General features: G+C 42.6%; 1 protein-coding gene across 8 annotated transcripts in view; it reads left to right on the top strand.

Moving 5' to 3' along the window:
- The window catches only part of Cask (peripheral plasma membrane protein CASK), a 159,136-nt gene that overhangs the window by 30,287 nt on the left and 108,321 nt on the right, over window positions 1–20,528 (top strand). For all 8 annotated transcript variants that reach the window (XM_076895562.1, XM_076895580.1, XM_076895571.1 and 5 more), the window contains 5 exons: window positions 649–824; window positions 1,204–1,326; window positions 2,293–2,482; window positions 2,758–2,879; window positions 4,226–4,405. In XM_076895562.1, coding sequence (XP_076751677.1) covers window positions 649–824; window positions 1,204–1,326; window positions 2,293–2,482; window positions 2,758–2,879; window positions 4,226–4,405 — 791 coding nt within the window. The remainder of the gene's footprint in view (window positions 1–648; window positions 825–1,203; window positions 1,327–2,292; window positions 2,483–2,757; window positions 2,880–4,225; window positions 4,406–20,528) is intronic.

The raw sequence follows: 20,528 nt of genomic DNA on the forward strand, positions 1-20,528 counted from the left end.
CTATCCTCTCAAGATGCGCTGTCGACCATTAATCTCTTCGACGCGGCAGCCCTTCGTGCCGCGAGAACAACGTATCAATTATAAAATATCGCTCGCCACCCCGAAGGTGGATCGCGGTACAGCTGTTTTCACTAATTATCGCGCGAGAACTGTCGGACAGTTACAGTTGCACTATCGAATTCGATAGCCGCGTCGAAGAGACAGAGCGTCCATCGATCAACGTTGACCACGTACATCACGGGTTCGCGTGCTCGCGAAAGAACTGCACCGGAAACGATGCGAGGAAAAGTCCGTCGATACGCAATACAGGAACAGTTTCTTGCCCAAAAATCGTTAATAGCCTAAGCGAGAAGTTTACGGGAAACTTCCGCCGTGTGGAACTTGACGACAGAAGTTTCGTTCGGGCCGGTCGGAAAGTTTCCTCGGACGTAATGATCGACTGCGAACTTTCGAAACAATCACACACCGCCGGCTCTCTCTTTCTCTATCTTTCTGTCTTTCTCTCTTTCTTTCTCACTCTCTCTCTCTTTCTCTATCTATCTGTCTATCTATCTATCTTTCTTTCTTTCTTTCTTTCTTTCTGGCTTCCACTTCGCTGAATTATCCCGGTTGTTTTACATGCTTTTGACTATGTTCTTGGTCGTGCAGGTCGCGTTGGATGTCCACACTTCATGGCGCCGGAAGTGATCCAGCGCAAACAGTACGGGAAGCCCGGTGACGTCTGGTCAGCCGGAGTGCTACTTCATGTCCTATTAACTGGTACACTTCCATTCGTGGGCTCTCGAGAGAAGCTGCGAGAAGTGATTTGCAGAGGACGAGTACAGGTAGAAATTGGACGGACGTCGCATTTTTTTTTTTCCTTCTTTTCTCTATTAATTCGACTCGGCGAACGACGATGATGTTTTGACGTACGTTTAATACATTCATTGCGGAAGTCGCTGGTGGGTAGTTTCACATGTCCGAACGTGTTCCTCGAATTGTATTTGGATTTCAATGTTTTCTCTCGATTATTCGAAGCTATTCAGTCCCATTCGAACCTATTTCCGTGTCCTCGACTCCATTATACATATCGTGGGCATTCGCTCTTATCGTTCACGCGGCTTTAATTAGAAAAGATGAGTGATATTACGTGCCGTCTGCGAACATCGTCGACGTTATTACGGTGAAGTAACGAGTTCGTAAGGCGTTTGTGAAAATTTTCAGATGGAAACACCGTTATGGGACTGCATCAGCGAGCCGGCGAAGGATTTAATACAAAGAATGCTCACAACGGATGTAAATCATAGGATTACCATACAGGAAGTGCTGAACCACAAATGGCTTAGAGTGAGTAACGTTTCATTTAATGAAGTCCCGAGCTGGAACAGGGAGTCACTTTCTTTTCTGAATCTGTAGCCCTATATTCGTTTCGATGTCGAGGGCCCGAGAGTGAGATCGATATGACGCGAAGCTTCTGTAGCGAGATAGAAAATGAAAAGATGTAACGTTCAGCGAGGAGCTGTTGGGAAATTCATACGTTTCGAAACATTGTTTTACAAGGAAGTTGATTGCTTTTAATATTTTATATTCGTACGCGAGAGGAGAGTTGGAGACTAGAGAATCTTTAACGCGGGGGTAGTTCCAGGTGCAAACGGTTCGGTAACGGCACACGTTCCAGGCATTCGCGTTAACAACTTCTATTTAATGGACGGCAGAAGCGTATCCGCTTCTTTTTATATCGTATCAGGTTTTCGATAAACGGCCTCATTTTCTGTTATTATATCCGGTGAATGTGCGTGCGCATGTGCACGGCATATGGTGTAATAAAGTGAGAATATACCTATGTGGTACCGACAGTTAGCCAGTGACCTAAGGTAGCGAAGCCTGGAGCCACCCCATATATCGATGCGATACACGTGCAACTGGGCTATCGATCGCTATAGCAGGGGCAAAGTTCCACCGGTTAATGAAAATAACTGTAGCGGTGTATTTTTTTCTCTGTGCTAGTTACAGTTTTTTGAACGCGACTACACATTCCACGAAGTCCTAAGAACTTCGCAGAACCGCGTATAATAATGGCATTTTTCCCGCGCCTGAAAAAGGAACCGTCTGGCGCGAGACAATTTTTCTTTTCTCATACCGAAATAAGTACCCTGTGCTTTTTTCAATTCGATGATTTTAATGTTCGAATTCATTTTCATAATTGTTTATTTTATTCTGACAATGAAATGTTAATTGTTTTGGCTAAATAGATTTTAGTAGCTTGTTAACGCGGTTCAGATTGTACGATCCATGAGTGAATTAAATTTGTAGGATCGTGATAAGGGTGTGGCACGAATACATTTAAACGAAACCATAGAGGAGCTTAAGAAATTCAACGCGAGACGAAAACTAAAGGAAGCGGTGAAAGCGGCCGTTTCGTCGCCAAAATGGCACGTCCCGTACTCGGAGATTAATGGTGACAACTTTTTCGAAATTGGAGACGATGAAGTTACAACCACAGGTACAAACAGCTTTTAAATTATTACCTACTGATTAGAGTTAGTTACGTGTATAAGTAAAGATAGAATGAATCCAACGTTCCACCGTTGTATAAAACTGAACGATTTAAAGAAGTAAGTTCCATTAAATAAACGTTTCGTAAAATGTTACTGTTCATTTTCATTAGGACTAATTACTTCTTGATTGAATATCATTTTAATACTAAGCATGCGACTTGCCTGTTTAATTACGGAGTCTGATAAAAAAATGTCTTCTAACATAAAAATTACTTTCTAGGTGCTGTAGCTGAAATTTTAGACTCTCTGGATGATATCGAAGTACTTCAAGAGAGTGGAAGACTGACGCGTAACGAGATACTTAATGCGGTCGACGATTATCGTCTTCGAGCCATTTTAGAGGTATGAACATTTGGAACGTGTCGTAAAATCGTTCAACTTTTGTTATTAACAACTCTTCCGTAGTGTATAAGAAATACAGCTCCCAGATTCTCTCGAAATGTTCTGTGTAATTCATATCTTTGGGGCTTCCATTTTAATTGCCAAAAAACTCACTGCCCAAAGGTGTCTTGTATAAATTCGAAAACAGACGAAAAGCGTAAAGTAAACTCATAAAATCGGACAGGAAAATATTAAATTACGTTCGTCTCAAGTAGAACTGTAGTTTAAGTAAACAGTCGTTAGTTAAGTAAGCCTCGACAACAAAAGGGTACCGTAACAATAGAAAACGACCGAAAATATAACCAAAAGGGAATTGCTGATATTAAATGTAAGCACCAAGAACCGAGTACGTTCGTTCATTCCTTACAAAGGCGTATAATCTCTGTAAAAACAAACTTTCATTACCGCCGTTATTGCTATCTTTACGACCCGCGCTTCGTTTTACCGACCAACAAAATGGCAGTTTCCGCCATTTGTGGCGCTACCGTTGGTTTCCACCGCCGTTAAGAGCCCTTCGTGTTCCGCTGGATCCGTTTCGTGGTCCCTCGTTCTTATCATGCTTATATCCCGTGGGAAGAGGTACGCGCCCTCATTCCATTCGGGAAAAGGGCGCAAGCGCTCGACCCTCGATTACCAAGATGGCTGACGCGTTAGTCTGATAAACAAAATGCTATACAGGGCAGCAAAGCCGCTGAATCGCGTCCTCCGATGGGCAGACGTGTACGTGCGTCCTCTTTGTGTGATATAAAAGGCCACGTGCGGTCGAGTAGCCCACGTGTTAGGATTCAGGCGGAGGCATCCTAAGCGAAGATGCGTCTCTGTCAATTAATGCTCTTCGGCGAGGTTGAACTGGCCGGCGACCTCCTCGAAATTGCCCATCTTTTGGTGAGTAAATCGATCTCGTACAAAACACGCGGGCAATCATCCCTCCGGTGGTTTTGCCTTTTTCTTTCGTCGGTAATGTGACCAATACCGTCGTTCCATTCACCACACACGATCCGCTCACTGCACCGTGACGCGATGGGACATCTAAAGGTACCACGATGAACTAGCGCGTTTTGCCGCGAATACGATTAATAAGCTCGACATGTGAACGTGCAAGGAGTGAACAAGCTTTATTTCAAGCCGTACAAGCTGTTCAAGCCGAAATAATGCGCACATTTTCTATCAATACGTAACTACTGTAGCTTTTCAATGGCTACCGGTCCACCTTCTTTATATCATCGGGAGCTGTATTTCGAAATACGCTATGCGAAGCAATGTACAGTGTACAGAAGTTTTCAGATTAACGCGATGATTTATTTCAGCTTTACGATAGGATCTCAACACGATTTCCAACGCCATGTCGGGCGCCGCAAACAGATGCAGTTCAGCGCGCGCGAGAGGTCGAAGAACTTCTGCGAGAAATAGAGCATTCAACGATACGAAACATCGACAGGTCGGATCTACGGGAGCTCCACGAACTTCTGGTCCAGCCGCATATGAGGGTAAGTCTGTCGAGCGATTTATTCAGATATTATCGATTCGTCATATGGTAAGATTTTGGCGCGAAACGGCCATTCAATAGTCGAAGAAGAACATACAATGCTATTACTAATATAAAGATCGACTAATCAATAATTCTGCTGATCATTTTCGTCTGGTAATTATTTTATCAACTCAAGGCTACTATAAACGACATTAATAACTTCGAATCGAAGAACTTCGTCTTCGCTCTGCCATTTTATTCGTATTGTTTCGTCCAGACACAGTGATGGGAGTATTGCGATATTATAATTGCGTGTCAATCGTGTAGAAATCGAAGACGTTACTTTTTTCTGATTTTTGATGATTAAATATCGTAAACGAGGTGTCAGAACAGTTTTAGATGAATTTTATAGTATTTCCTGAGTAAGATATCCTGTGTTAAGCACGACTCTGTTCTAGGTGGAAGCGCTTTTGAAATTTTAAGGTCATCTCGTAGAACAACATACCCAACGACCTATAATATACTGGTCACCTAAGTTCAATCGAGACCGTGCACTGTCACTTAACCCTTTCGCTTCAAAGGGCGCATGTATACATGCACCCTTCAAAGGTGAAAAGCGTACCTCCGATACATAGCAAGCGATGGATATTGTTGCCAGAACGTTACCTTACCTAAAATTGTATAAGCAGATAGAATTTCGCCGACAGTACGCGAGCTACTACTATTACAAGCATTATATTATCCCGTGCGCTCATTGCCACTCTCGAATTTCCATACACGGACGGTTTCCCTTCCTTCTCGTAACGCTGACTGTGGAACTTCGTACGTGTTGGCATCAACTCGACTTACTGTCTAGTTTCGTTCACAGTTGGCACATTTTTTCGCGACCGTAACAGTCAGCGACAGAGTTTCAGTTAAAACTAGTAGCTAAAAGTTCAAGAGATCTCTCGCAACAATATATCGATTAAGTTTGCCATTACTTTGGGCGCGTTCACACATGGAGCGAGTTTGTACTTGCACTGTATCTTCTATTGAATACACTAAGGTACGTGATATTTTCTAAGTGAGAAAATCGAAAGTATGTTGAAAATGGATCGATAAATTGGTAATCGTTTGGATATCGCAGCTTCCTCCATTGTTTCGCGTATCTTTTTTTCGAGATAGGCATCGATAACTCTTTGCAGTGGCAGTCGTTGCTGCCGGTGGTATATCCGCCGCGATGTTTGACATCGCCTGCGATACACCGTAAATAGGGCGCAGAAATGTAGGTCGATCGTTAAAATTCTCATTTAAAAATCCCGTGGCTGTGGCGAGAGGAACACATAAAAGGGGGGAAAAGATTGTTCGAAAGAGCAGGACAAATACGAAGGGGGGACGGAGCAAAGACAAATAGAGCTAGGCGAAAGAACGATAGAATGATATTACTGTGAGGAGAACGAGTTCTGATAAGTCGAATGGATCCGCGCTGGTGCCATTGTGATTTATTAATTTCCCCTTTCACCGTTGGGGTGCTACGCGTTCATTATTCCATGTCTGATTTTCGTTAAATTACATTGTCCGAGTCTGGTTCGATTAGCGTTAAAGAAACGTGTAATCAGCCCGAGGGTTCAAAAGGAACTCGACGCCTCATCTTATAGCATTTCCGGCACGATTTTTGTTTGCTCTCAATCGATTTTAATTATTTCTTCGATAATGAAACGTGATATTGAAAAAGTTTTCGACATTTTATACACGTCCAGGGAAAATGAAAATCCTGCAGCTTGGAAAATAGAAACAATATAATTAATTTTGTGCCTCGCGTTCGAAATTTGGTGAAATTCAGATTCAACTTTGCATACACAAAATACACGAATAAACGACAGAAACCACGCTCTTTGTTTTATATAAATTTCCTTGCGCAAAGACTTTATGACATTTTAGTAAATATATCATCACAAGAAAGGGAGTTCAAAGTTTTAATATATTTTATATTACGCGAACGTAATACAAAAAGGTTGAATATACATATTAATACTCTGTTATATTGAAATTTTAATCTGTGTCGCTAAAATATTTATCTAATAGAATTTCGCTCTGCGAAAAACTTGTACCTTCATATTCTCTATACTTTAATCGGACGTCTGCAGTAATTTGTTTATAATATTAGAGGATGTTGGAAATATTTAGGATTTTTTTTTTAAAGGAACGTTCCTGAAAGGCATTCGAGGTAGAGAAAGTGCATATTAGAGGACACGAGTAATGGATCGTTGCCAGAGTCGTATTAACGTTTCCTCGTTAGAGTTTGAAAACGTCCAGAATGAAATAGCAGTTGCAGGTCTGATAAAGTGTAGCTAGCGTAGAAGCGTTCAGCAGTCACGATACGAGTTTCAATGCGATTCAATGGTACGGGGTAGTTAGGGAAGCGAATCCGGGTGCATACACCTATCGAAGTAGAAAAAGAGTAAAAAAGTAGCCAGTCTGGACGGAAATTCAGGGTCCGCTTTCGTATCTTCGAATATACGATTCGTTGTAGGTACCTTTTGGAACGTTAAATAAAAGCGCGTTAAATAGTTCCATCAGTTTCCTAGTTTCAAAATTTCAGTGATTTTTAAGTTAATAAAATAAGTAATTCATTCAAACTTATTGTAGATTATACTAAATACTGTGGACACTGCTCAGAATGACTAAGTTGCAATAACGCAGGAGGTAGCGGACGGTCAGATTGAGCGGTTTAAGTAGATTATGTCTGTTCATGTGCAGCCATAGCCAGGCGAACTCACACGGTTCGTTTTGCTTGTACAACGCGTTTGATTCAAGATATTGAAGCATTGCGAACAATGCAATTTACAGTTTGGTCGAACATTTGATTAACTGACGATTGTGTTGTTTATAAATTTAAATAAATAAGATAGTTCGTTGGTAACAGAAATTCTAGAGTCAAGAGTTCGTACGCGTACACACGTCGAACTTATCTTTTGTTTAAATGCTACCTAGTTTTGCCATTTTTTAATAATGGATACTTTCGAAATATAAATATATCGATGTCGCACGTTGGCATATAAGCTTAGTGGATTTAGAAAAACGCGATGTGATACAAATTTGTATAATAAATGTAGCGCGCAAATCAAAATATATGGTCCGTTAAAAAAGTGCATCGATCAAAACGCAAATGGAAATTGGATTTCCCACGTAATAATTTATTGCATTCACGAGATTAATGGCGGGGTTTTTAAAAGTGTGCAAATCATATTTAACGTCTCGTGTATAATATACAATATAATGATCGATCGATTAGATAATTTCAATAATAAAATACACATTCGTATAAGATGATTCGTGAAAAGTAAGGATTATTTATTGAATCCAGAAAACTGTTACCCAAAATGCCACACAACCCTCCTGTTTCCACGGGATCGCAGCGTTTCACGCCTATTTAATTGCCGTTTACAGCACAACAGTTTACCTCGATTTAATTATCGTTAAAGTAGATGCATATTTAGTGTTCATAACGCGCGTGTACCAACATTCCATGTATACACACTGGCTTGTTTGATAGGACATCATCGAGTAGGTTCGCCCAGGCAACTTGTTGGCTTGCGTTTCATTCTGGAACCGATACTTCAGGGAAAATGTTTGTCAATAGCTCTCTAACTGTTGCTTCAGACGTGTTCTGAATGTTCGATAGCGTTTACAATCGATCAGTCGCCTTCAAGACCATTCAGACAAGGGGTAGCGGAAGCGACAGAGTCTTCTAAGATGCTGGCTTCCTGTTTGATACATATTCGTTGGAGAACGAGGAAGTTGGCAAATTTTAAGCGAACTTATACGTATATACTACTTAAAAAGGAAGACTATTCCAGCACATGACAACGTGAAAGGTAGAGTGCATAAGAAGTTGCCAATTGCAATTTAATTTATGGAATACAATTTTGTACACGTCAGTCACATGTATACGTCATTCGTTAATCGATTTATTTGTCACAACGTCGGCTACAAAATAAGATATTCCTTTATCTCGACCTGTTTTCAATATCCGACAAGTTTAATATGCGGACACCCCAAATGGAACAGACGTGTTAGTTATTCTGACCATTCGCCACCCCTGAATCTCCACCTAGTCACCGAGGTGACCACGATCGAAATAGTGCGACATATGGATTATTATCGTGACGATTGTATAGCCCATTGGCTCTGTAAACGTTTCTGGCGGCGTCAATTAAATAATTACGATGGACAAAATAGCTCTCGGCATTGGTAGTCGTAGCGTCGGTTCTGGGCGAAGTTGACTGTGAAACGTGTGTGGACTACTTCTGTTTTTAGATCGAAATAGTCGCTAAAATAATGGGATTCGATGCGGAGAACTGTTGTTCAAAATTTGTTAACTTAACAAATAGAATCTAAATAATTAGTGAAACAAAGTGATGGAAGTACTAACCGATGGAATTCTGTTGCATTAATTTTGATTAACACAGCCATGCAAGTAGTTATCGCTTGAAATGACTGTGCCGTGCTAGTCCGAAGCAATTTGTTGCTTTCACATTTAGTAGGACAGTTGAAACTGGCTATTTCGGACATGTGTACGCGTTTCACCTATTCAGAAGAGCATATGCTACAGGCGCCATTCGCAAGCCTCGGGATCGATCAATTAGCGTGTGTTATACGTTCTCCAGTACACTTTGATCCTGACTACTTTTCAGCGTTCAATGGATTAGCTTGCTAACAGGCATCGAGATTAACTAGAAACCTCAGACCAAGTAGAGAAAGGTGAATCGCGTTTAATTTCGCATTGCGAAATGTTTTACAAAGACGGGGCGAATTTACCTTTTTATCGCCGATGAAACGTGGTCTCCATATTCAACGAGAAATTGATAAAATTAATTAAAACATCCTGATATCGCTTTCAAATTATGCGTACAGATAATGTTCGCATTATTCTCAGAATACACTCGTTCGATCGTGCGTAATAATAATAAAAAAACATTCAAGTTAAATAGGCGGGATGCGTTTTCCCCTAAACGAACGATCCTCGACTTCTAATATCAAGGAAGAAACTCGTGTACGTCGTTTCTCAAGAACGTTAATACGATTTCAGTCAGCTTAACCCTCGTTCCAGCCACTTCTACCGACAGGAGGACCGTAATCCTCGAGTATCCTACGATCTCCAGTTATCACGGCGCTAAGGGTGTATCTGTACATCGAAAGCGCAAAGTCGAGCGATCTAAGCCGCGACGTGACCAGTCCGATCGAGGGCGAGGGAAAGAATGCGATGCTCGAAAGTTGGGTCACGATTGATTCGCGGTTATATCTTGACGGTGGCACGGAAGTTCGGTGACCAATCGGCAGCTGGTGGCGTTGGCGGTACTGCGAAAACGTCGGCTCCTCGACGCGGGGGTTGCTGATCGTGTCGCGCGTTGGACCAGCGACGCAGTGGGTGAAACGGCTGGCAGCAGCTAAAAGAGGGTTGCTGGTGGGGGATGCTCGTAGGGTGGGAGACGTGGGGAGAGCGATGCCGGCAGAGGGTGGGCGTCAAGCTGCGAATATTAGTGTGTCGCAGAACGTAGATCGCGAGCGACGCGTTTCGCAACCCCCCGGATCACGACCGAGTTACGTCGACAACTGCGCATCCCCTGGGTTCGGTTATGTTCCGGGAACACGTGGAGCTGATCACCGTTCGGTGACACTTGACTCGCGAACCGGTGTGCCCAGGGTCCGGGGTTCTGAAACGTGACCCGCGAACGAGCAGCGTCGATTCCTGCCAACAATTTCCTCTCGCGCGACCTGTAAACACCCGGCACGGTCCAGTTGGCCGGAGACGACCTCTCGCGAGAAACGTCACGCATCTCTACGTGACGTTTTCGACTGCTGTGTTCGTTTTCGCCGTTGTGAACAAGACAGTGGTGCATCGTTCACGGGAGTGTGTTATGACTTTCAAGCTACTCGTCCGGGTATGGCTACGATAGTACGCGACCGACGAAGACCAGAGATATCCCGTTGATCCAGCTCCAACCACCGTCTTCCCATTCTCCGTCTATGCTTCGCACTCTCATTCACCAGCTATCCACCCTTCAGGTATCCTCTTGTTCGGTTATCACGAATGGGTTCGAGAGAGCTCGACGTCAGCGGATGTTCTCGGTTAATTGTAGCTAACGTTACCTTTCCTAATGTTCGGACTCGATTGTGCTCTTAGCAACTGTTATCGCAACTACGTCGCTCCGTCGGTATCTAAATAACAAACCCAGAAGTGAACGAGGGTTAGAGAATGAACGTTTGTTTACCAAAGTTCGGTTTCCACGTTGGTCTACTTGCACCACACCGTCCTTTATGCTTTTGTGCTCCTCGTACTGCTTGGTTTTGAGTAGGTGTATCTAGTTTCTGGAAATATCCGCGAGTTTCTCGTCGTTTGGCGGAATTTCGAGAAACGTGGATCACGTTTTCTGCGCGTGTGGAAGAATCCCGTGTGTGGTGTTCGAGGGCGTTGATCTCGGACGGTCACCTGGTGCAGAAAGCCGTCGAATGTCTTCGTTGTGAATAGGTAGACACGACTCTTCTGCAAGCTTGACCCGATGGATACAAAGAGGCGACACGAGAGATAGGGAGTAATGTTGCTCCGTAATATTCTCGAGTATCGTTTACACTGTACAGTGACGCAAATATTGGCTAGTCCGGATGAAAACAGAAACGGCTGATTAGGCAGGGGACACGCTACTACTCGAGATGGTATTTTAGGGCTGCGAGGGACCTTGACTTAACGGAGTCTCTTGTCAATTTTTGCAATCGACTCACTTTCGTTACATAACGAAACTTCGTCACGTTACTGTATGTGTTTATTTCTTCTCCTTGCAAGAACTGTACGCGTAAAGTCATATATATATAAAACAGCGTACCATTATAGAGAAGTAGAAATCGATCAAATTCAAACGCAACACTTTCTTCAAAGCCATTTAGAATACGAATGTCGTGCGCATATAAGAGCGATTTATATGCAAATTGGTGGTGTTTGTTTATGGAAGTACATTTTCGAGGGAACTGTTCCGCAACAATTTATCCTTTTGTTCTCCAGCCGAATGTTTCGCTCGCTGGTAACATGACGGTAAACTAAACTAGCTCGAAATAATGTTACCCGCTCGATAGCTGGTCCGAAATAAACCTAACTGCATTTCGTTCGGCGATCCCGCGTGGACGCTAATGAATTTTGCCTCGATCGACCGAAAACCAATAATTTCGCGGTTTCCTCGAATAATTTAACCACGTTCGCCGAGCTTGTGCGGTGGATCTCGTCGATTGCCGTCATATTTCACGGGGGATCCTAATCCCGTCATAATCAGTTGATCTCGCCACCTAGTGGCCCTTTCCTATCGTACGATCTTCGCTGCCCAGGCTCCGCTTGATCCATGGACAACGCAAACCTGCCACGGCGGACAGGATGCTCGACTGGGCTCGTTGAACAGTTGGCGAACTTGAGGCAACTTGGCTGGAAAGCTGGGAAACCAGATATACGGTACACTCGATGGATGACAGCATCTCGAAATGTCTGACCAATGCCTTGCCTCTTTCATAGCCTTCGCTATCGATGCAATCGATAATCCTTTGGGGGATGCTCGAACGGTTACAAAGAATACTTCAAGGATTCGTGTATTTCCCCTCGAATCGCTTCGATTCGAACGCCCACGTCTCGCTCTTGGAACACAGCGTTCGATGTTTCGTGCCTGTGACTCGATAAAATATTCTTTTTACCCGCGAACGTTTCCCGTTCCAGCAATTTGTTACATCATCGCCGCGTCCTTCGTATCGGATCGGGAAAAATTTCAAACATCTCGAGACGAGCGCCCGCGTTCTTCCCTTCTTCTTTTTAAAGAAACGAACACACGATCGTTGCTCAAACGTATCGTTTCCTATTGTTCGTAATCTAATTATAAAGTTTTCGATGGAACAGCTGTTTTTGTTCTCATGCTCGTTAAAAGTTTGCCACGGTGCAGTCGCGAATAAAGCGAGTGTCACTGTTTATTCGTGATCCGTGTAGAGTTATATCGAACGGCGTAACATAGCATCTCGACAAGTCGTAAATAAAAATTGATCGAGAGAAACGATTGGAAAGGATGGATCGCCTGTATGTACCAAAGGAGACTTCTTCCTCTACAAACTCTACGTACAGCTACTGTTATAGATATAGAATGGCTCCTCAAGCGGGAATGGAACTCGTTGAACAAACTAACCGTAACGGTGAAACAAAATTTAATCCTGTCAGCTGGTTTAGCTCTGTACACTTGATTCAATTTCAACTTTTAAATTGTCTATGTGTTGGCCAAGATTGTGGTGAAGATTTTATTGCCGATTAAACTTCCGCTCACCTTTTCATTGCACATTTCGAGGGGGTAAGGAACTTGGTGCGAGTTTAGTCAAACGCACAGCGTCTAATCTCTGAGGATGTGTACTCTGTTAATTAATTGGTTATTAAAACGAACTGGTACACGTGATACACGTAAAATATAATAGACTTATGTTACCTCCTATCAATACTAAATATCTTCGATAAAATTTCGCAATATTATTTCGTTAGTTCTTGATTCAAAACAGCAAACACGAGTGAAAATTGTAATGTCGAAAACTGATTTTGTTTTCAAACGTGCATTTCGGTCTCAGAAATATCAGAGACGCGAGCTAATTAAGCGAAATATCGTATTACGTACAATATTATTATACCAAAATGTAGTTGGCGGTATGAATTTGGAAATTTGGTTTGTTGGAAGTCCCTGGAAATTACCTTTACGCTACGATTGTGGAAAGTATTTTCCCCTTATGATATTTCGTTAATCAAGTTACATGTTATTCGCGAAACAGTTCATCGTCCAATTTTTAGTAACGTAAAACAAATAAACAATAATCAATGTTGGTTCTTTATTGTACGCATAGTGGATCACGCGTCAAATGGAGCGAATTATTTAATGGAGACGACAATTTGAACAGTTACCATTTCTCTCCATTTTGCTCGCATCGAGTACGTTAGTCCACGTGAAAATTTGTCCTTCGCGCAAATCGATTTTGAAAATGCCGCGAATACTTTAATAATATGGTTTTACTTTCGTCCCAGAAATTCCGTAGATAGTCTGGCTAGTTTTAAAAGCGCAAGTGTAGTTTGTACATACCTGTTCCGATGCACGTATCCCATTTTATAGTACTATCACGTCGGTGCTGTAAAACAAAGTGTCTGTGTATAGCCGGGGGTTTGAGAACCAGTAAAATTGATGATGCCAGTGGTCTACTCCCTGCGAAACAAAAACTACTTGTTTCACCGTTTTTCGGAATCATGAACGTCGCCTTTAAACGAACAATTAACTGCCTTCCGCGTTGTTCTTTCTCACGAATATTCTTACATGATGTCTATCAAGCTTTTAAGTTCCAATTTAAAGCAGGCATAATATATATTGCTTAAAAATTACTCTCGTGTTTTCATAAAAAAAAAAGAAAATAAATTATAGGGTATCATAAACGTGAGAATAAAATAAATATCTCCGTCGCGAGAGTGTAGATTCGCTTGTATGAAATTAAATTGAATGCGTTCACTCTGATTTTCGATGTTCCAAAATCGCACGTATAGCTATCGTGCCATCAATCGATTCTTTTATTAATTTGGCACGATTTCGTATCGCGCAAGTTCGATGTCCAACAAAGTCTAAATTATTGGAGCAGCCCGGGTCACAATTTTGGTAAAACGTGTACACGTTAAGTCTTCTCTTTTCTCTGTGCAAGTACGTGGCTCGTGCCACCGGGGTTGCTCCAATAAATTCTACAATACTGGGACGTATATCTGGCGCGCGTCTGATTTTTTACTTGTTGCGAAATTAATGATTGGTCGATAGCAACTTGGCACGGCCAAGCGCAGTTAGCGGTACAATTTTAGAGAATTTTAGTTACTTGAAATTCACCTGACTCGTGTTCCAATGTATTGGTGTCGGCAATTAAATGATAGATCATGGATTATTTCTGATAATGTGTTCCACCAGTATCCCTATAATTTAGAGGGAACAAATTTAGTGCGCGGTGCACACATTTCTCGTTTTGTTCGTCCGTGCAATTTACTGTCCATATTTCCATTCGTTGGATATCCTCGTACATTTAATTTAATAAATGCATGCTTTCTCGCAATTAAAGTTTCCGAGAGAAACGTGGAATTGAACAGGATTTTTTTTCAGAAAATTGTCTTACTTTGTATATATTTTCGTTCAAGTTGGATACTCTCTGTGCAAGAATATTATATGAAGATAAAGCACGTTCAAGTCTATTATTATCAAAACAAAGAATGTCTACTCGTTTTAATATGTGTGTACGCTCAAGGAAATGAAAATTTACACTAATCAGAAATAGTGCAAGTAGAAAGAATGCTGTTTTGTTCCAGTGCAGGATCGATATTCCTTGTGCTTCAACAGAGGCTCTACATTTTTCTTTTTTTTTAATTAAAACACAGAATCTTGAACGTTACCCTGCGTAAATATTTTTACTCTGCCACCGTTCGTAATCCGACAATTCTGTAGCTCTATTAGCATCGACAGAGTGCATTAACAACCCCAAAATTAATGAAAATATATCGTATATTATTTGCTTTACCTTTAACCTCCAATCGTAGTCAACTTGCTCCAAACACATCTCTCTTCAAACTTAAAGGAAAACAGAATCATCGACTAAAATGGCCACGCAACATAGAGAAACTGTTCTTCCAATAAATAATAAAACATTCGTAGAGTCCAAACACGACAAATAATACAATGCGACAGTACTCACGACTCGAAGTTGCAATTAAACCAATCGCCACGCCGTACACGTCGCTGTGGCCAAGCGAACTTCATTTGTCACAAGGGGTGCAACGAACGCTACCAATGAACAGGTGATGCGTGTCTCGTGCGTGCGAAAAGAAAAAAGGAGGAGGATATCGCACAAAGAGTATATGAAACTGTTCTATAACGAATAATTGAAACTTCTTTCGTCGAATCTTGGCGCGATAGGGTCACGTTGATTTTCTTCGGATAGAAGGGAAGAAAAAAAGAACGAAGGGGGATGCAAAGCAGCGAAGTCTGCACAGTCGTAGGAGACCTGCGCGTTAGCGCATTGATTGAATTTTGTACGGGCTGGGAGAGGGAAACCGTGGAACGATAGTGGCACAGGGTGGCGGAGGGTGGCTAGATTTTTGAGGGTGGGGAAGGATCGAGCGGGGATTCGGAACGACGGGTCGGCGGGTCGACGAAATTGTTCGAGAGGGAGGACGCGGTGAGGATAACAGCGCGATCCGTCTTACCGAATCTCTTCGCTGCCCTCACTCTTTTGAACCAGAAACAGAAGAATTCCTGCTTCTCAGACGCGAGATAAATATGTTTCATTAACAGAACAATTGTATCAAGGGGGTTGAAGTGACTTGAAAACGTTCAGGTATCTCTAATTTTCACCCTCGATGCACATCATGACGTGATAACGATTTCTAGAGAAGATTTCTAGTTCCTTGCCTCGCTTCTCGTAGATACGTCCTCTCGACTCTTTTATTTTCTCTCCCCGTCGTCTGCTTCGATCCGTTCGACGCTTCGTTTCTTCGCGATTTTTCCAATTCATGTGCTCGCCGTCTTGACACTGTCAACAGAAGGCGAACAATTCGCTGAGATGTCTGGAAGTTTGAGATGCGGTTCACGAACTTTAACATTACGGACGATTTATGGGGTATAGCGTGGAAACGATTTTGGCGCAAGGTATCGACGCGACGACAGTGAAAGAACAATAGCTCTTCTTATCGCGAATGACGAACATCCCTTGCAAACGCAGTCATCGCGTGCATGCAGGATCTGACTTTTACGCATGATTTAAACGGCAAATATTTTTTAATCGAATTTCGCCAGCCGAATATTCTAGCCAATGACAATCATAGCAACAGTAAAATACTCGGCGAAGTTACCCAGACGACATGGTTTCGTTCTGCTCCGTTGATGAGGGTGGACGATATCAGCCGTGGGAAGGAATTCGTATTTCAGCTCGAGTAAGAGAAAAAGCAACGCGGCAAGCTTAACCGCTAAAGAGCGCAGCGGACTTAAAGAAAAGTGCCGGTCCCAGGCTATTCACCGTCTGCCTCGAAATTAGTATCAACGTGGTGGTAGGTAAAAGGAGAAAAAACATCCGCGTTGGATAGGGATTTATCATTGTGAAAAACAGTACACGCTTGGGTACGTAAGAATGTTACGTAAGAATGTTTTTTCGTCGTGGCTAAATCTACCGCCGCTGAAGCTTGGGAATCGTCTTGGCAGAACGAGAAGCCATTCTTTCGAGTAGAACGATGTCTCGGGGAAGAAAAGCTTGAAACGCTACATTAAACTGCGTATACGTACGACACGTACAATACAGCGAGATTGCACGACAGAATTAAATAGAGAACTAGAGGCAGTTCGATGCAAAATATATCGAGATTCATCTTGTTTCATGACAACCCCCTCTCCGTGCATACTATCGCCAAGAGTACAAGGTCTTCGTTGTTCCAATTAAATAGTATTTTATTTATGTATCCAAGCGTTCAGACAATAGTATTTATTATTGCTTCATGTTACCTTCGAAACGGTTCCAAAAGAGGGTGAATAAGCAATCGGATGGCGTCTGGTCGCATTTGTACAACGTGACGCCGCGCCATGGCATTAGGTAGTCGGAAACAGTAGAAAGATCGCTGATGAGAGCGAGGTAACTCATTGTCACTAGTTAAACGCGTACACATCAACGCGTTCGTACACTCTCCCGTAATTTCCCTGGCGGAGAGGTCTGCAAAAATCAATTAGCAGCCGGGTCTCACGATAAACAAGAAGAATGAGACCGCTTAGCCAGGAAATTACGGGCCTGCATACATAATGGGGCCAATATTTCTGCCCATCCGAACTGCTGTTCGGCCGAATTTTCAAGAGAGTTCTTGGTACACCGATGTTTTGCGTGTATTCGTAAAAGTTTCAGTAGGCGTTTGCGTTCCCCTATACCCGTGCAAACTTTGTCGATTAATCCGCGCGAGGCGTACATTCCTCCAACCGATTATCGCGCTACCGTGGGATCTGACTATCGTGAAAATTGACAATTCACTTGTAAAAAGCGATTCCTTGTTGGTTAAAAGTTACGCGTCTAATTGTGTCTACATTTTCAGTCTCTTTATCTCGAACAGAGACTATTCACGGTGATAGCTATGATTTCTGGCTTCTGAATCGATCCAGAGAACTCTAATTACCTATGGTTCCTTCTTCGGGTAAGCAAACAGAATTTCGATTGCAGAGGGTTAAGATTCCCGCGGATCACGTGATCAGCGCCCCAGGGAGTTCAGCGATATTACTAGTTCTTGTGTTTCCTACAGGCGAGCATTCAGGCTATCCAGGTTTTGTCATCGAGCCTCTTTGTTTGCGTTCGAGCATGAAAACGCGCTCATTCCATGCTCATCTCTGTCCCCTAACATTCCTAGCGCGATACTGTTTTTGATTTGGTGCCGTTGAAACGTGTGTAGGTACGCGCCACGCGCATATTCTTTCTTCATAGTCATTCCTCGCGCCGTCGACAATACCGAACGAGGATTTTTTTCTTTCCTCGGTTTCTGTATTGTGTTTGGCTGCCGGTGTTCCGTCCCTAGCGTTCGACTTTCTCTCGTTACGCCTAATAGTCTCAAAATAATATTCAAATCGAAGGCAAAGGTATGTTTTGGGGTCTCTCGATAGCGATGGTACCATTCGTTGACCAAATCTATTTTCTTCAACAAAGATTTATACCTTAACCAGGTATTATCGGTTCGATTTTCATTGTTTAACAGTTTTCGTTTTTCTAAAAACGTCATTTTCTTTGCAACAAGAACGTATTTCGACATGGAATACAATCCTCGATCATGTTTCCCATCTACTCGTGGATAATGCGATCAGTTAGCGACCTCGTTTGAATTAAGCCCGGATTAAAATTGTTTTTGAATGAACGCCAAGGTATTCCTTTAGCATCGAATATTTTATCATGCCAAATATCGAACATTTATCCGACGTAGCCTATAGTACCTATGACTTTACGGCTTCTCCATTTATTTCAGACGCCTGCACATAAATCTAGGTTGGTACAAATCCTGGAGGATCAAGACGTTTCTTTCGATATTACAAAAGTAGCAACACGCGTATCATTTATATTAAGAAACAGAAAAACTCTGGCGATAATAACTTTCTTTGATCCTTGTATCCTTTGATTTCATAAGTAGTATCATTCGATGTAACCTACGGTACAAGAGCCGGGATATTTAAATTCGAAGATCACGTCGAGTCTCATTTATGCCAAAGCTTTTCGGTTATGAATATCCTCAGGTTTCTCTCGTGTCGTAAAGTAATTAAATTTCCCTTTGCATCAGTTTCGTGACTGCGGGAAACAGAGCTATCAAGTTTTATTAAATATGAAGGAAATAGAGGGAAATCGAAGTCACTTTGAAATTGTAAAAAAAGGTTACACGACCCGTTAGAAAAATTAATTTCAACTCTTCGACGTGGAGTCTGTCAGAAAGATCTCCATGCATTGCACTTCTATTATTTATGAATCCCGAATAATATCATTGAATCGCATATTGTACGATCTCCTGCATCCCGTTCTACATTGATTACTTTCGTATTGCAGAGCAATCGCTGAATGGATATTGTTTCACTCGAGCCATGTTTCACATTTTAAATTAGCTTTATTTAAAATGATATACGCGTTCTTCATATCGATACGTTCTAATATTCGACCAGATTTATAGATTTTCCGTTTGTAAATGCACGTATTCCGTTCAATTCTCGAAAAAACATCACGCTTGTCGTCGCTGTCAATTTTGCCAGGCGAATTACAACCCCCTCGCGTCATTGTTCCCGTAGCGCGGGCAATAAGGGGATGAAAGGTTTGAAAAAAAGACTCGACCGAGACGTTAATCTCTAAAGGCACTGTCTGGACACTGTCTGGACCGAAAGTGCATTAGACGGCACCACTATTTCTGCAATTATTTCGCGTCTCCGTGGTTATCTCGGCGCAGCCAGCCGCGTACAGAGACGAAGATGGAAGGGAAAAAAGGGAACGCTTTTGAAATAGTGCCAATCCTCTCAGGATGCTGCAGATCGAAGTTACACCCCTGGCTGAACTCCTTCGGGGCGGAAACGCCGCCGTAGGAATAAGAGTTTAAGGAAATGGAAATGCCCGGGAACGTACAGGCGACTGCATGGGAAGAGGGTTAAGAAAATGTGCGCCGCTGGGAAGTTTCGGGCTGGGTTAAAGGGGGGGAAAAAAAGGTTCGTACGGTGGGATGGGTATATGACTTTTAGACGAAAACGTTTAGGGCATGATACTCGTTTTATGGCGTACTGGCTGAACTGACTGACTGAACCCCTCTCCGATGTCGACCAATCGAGTCAGCTTACGCAAACGGAGGATACGTCCGGGAAGAGATCGGAACACGTTTTAGAATATATATTAGACACATTTGTAGCCGCGGTGCCAGACCGTTGGGCGTCCTTTGATTTACGTTTAGCACGCCTCGTCTTTCCGCCCTCTCTCTTATACAGAATGCCGTTCGTCCTACTTGTATGCGCGCTGCGCACTGCGAAAGTATCGCGCGAGGACGTTCCCAAACGTGACGCTCTGACTTTAATGAAATTGTACGTCACTACGGGGCTGGAGGTACTGCAAATATTTGGTCAAAAGCGTATCGACGCGCGTGTACCTTTTGACCAAGTTTTAAAACTAATCTTCTTGGAAACGAACTTTCGTCTCGTAAAAGTTCGACGTTTTTATTATGCATGTGCGAAGCACGTCGCATCTTTTGATTGTATTGCAGATTACGCTTCGCCCTATATATCGCGTTTCGACTAACGAAACACCACCCGTGTAACCTCCTCTAGTTTCGAAGCTCGCGAACTTGGATACCTTCATCGCGAACGAAACCGCATTAAAGTAACCTTAATACGTTTAATTATAATACGCTGCAGTTATATTGAATCAGCTCCCTTTTCACAGACGGCTCTCGCCAACAAACGTAAATTCCCTTGGATCGTTGAATTGTTTAATAACCGCGGATTAATCAGAACTTATCCTCCGGCGAGGGAATCGTTAATGGTCGAAAATTCTGAACAGAGGTTCCTGTACACGGTGTGCCTTACGAGCATCGTAAAAGAAGG

This window comes from Xylocopa sonorina, chromosome 1 (genome assembly GCF_050948175.1).
Source record: "Xylocopa sonorina isolate GNS202 chromosome 1, iyXylSono1_principal, whole genome shotgun sequence".
NCBI classification, from domain to species: domain Eukaryota; kingdom Metazoa; phylum Arthropoda; class Insecta; order Hymenoptera; family Apidae; genus Xylocopa; species Xylocopa sonorina.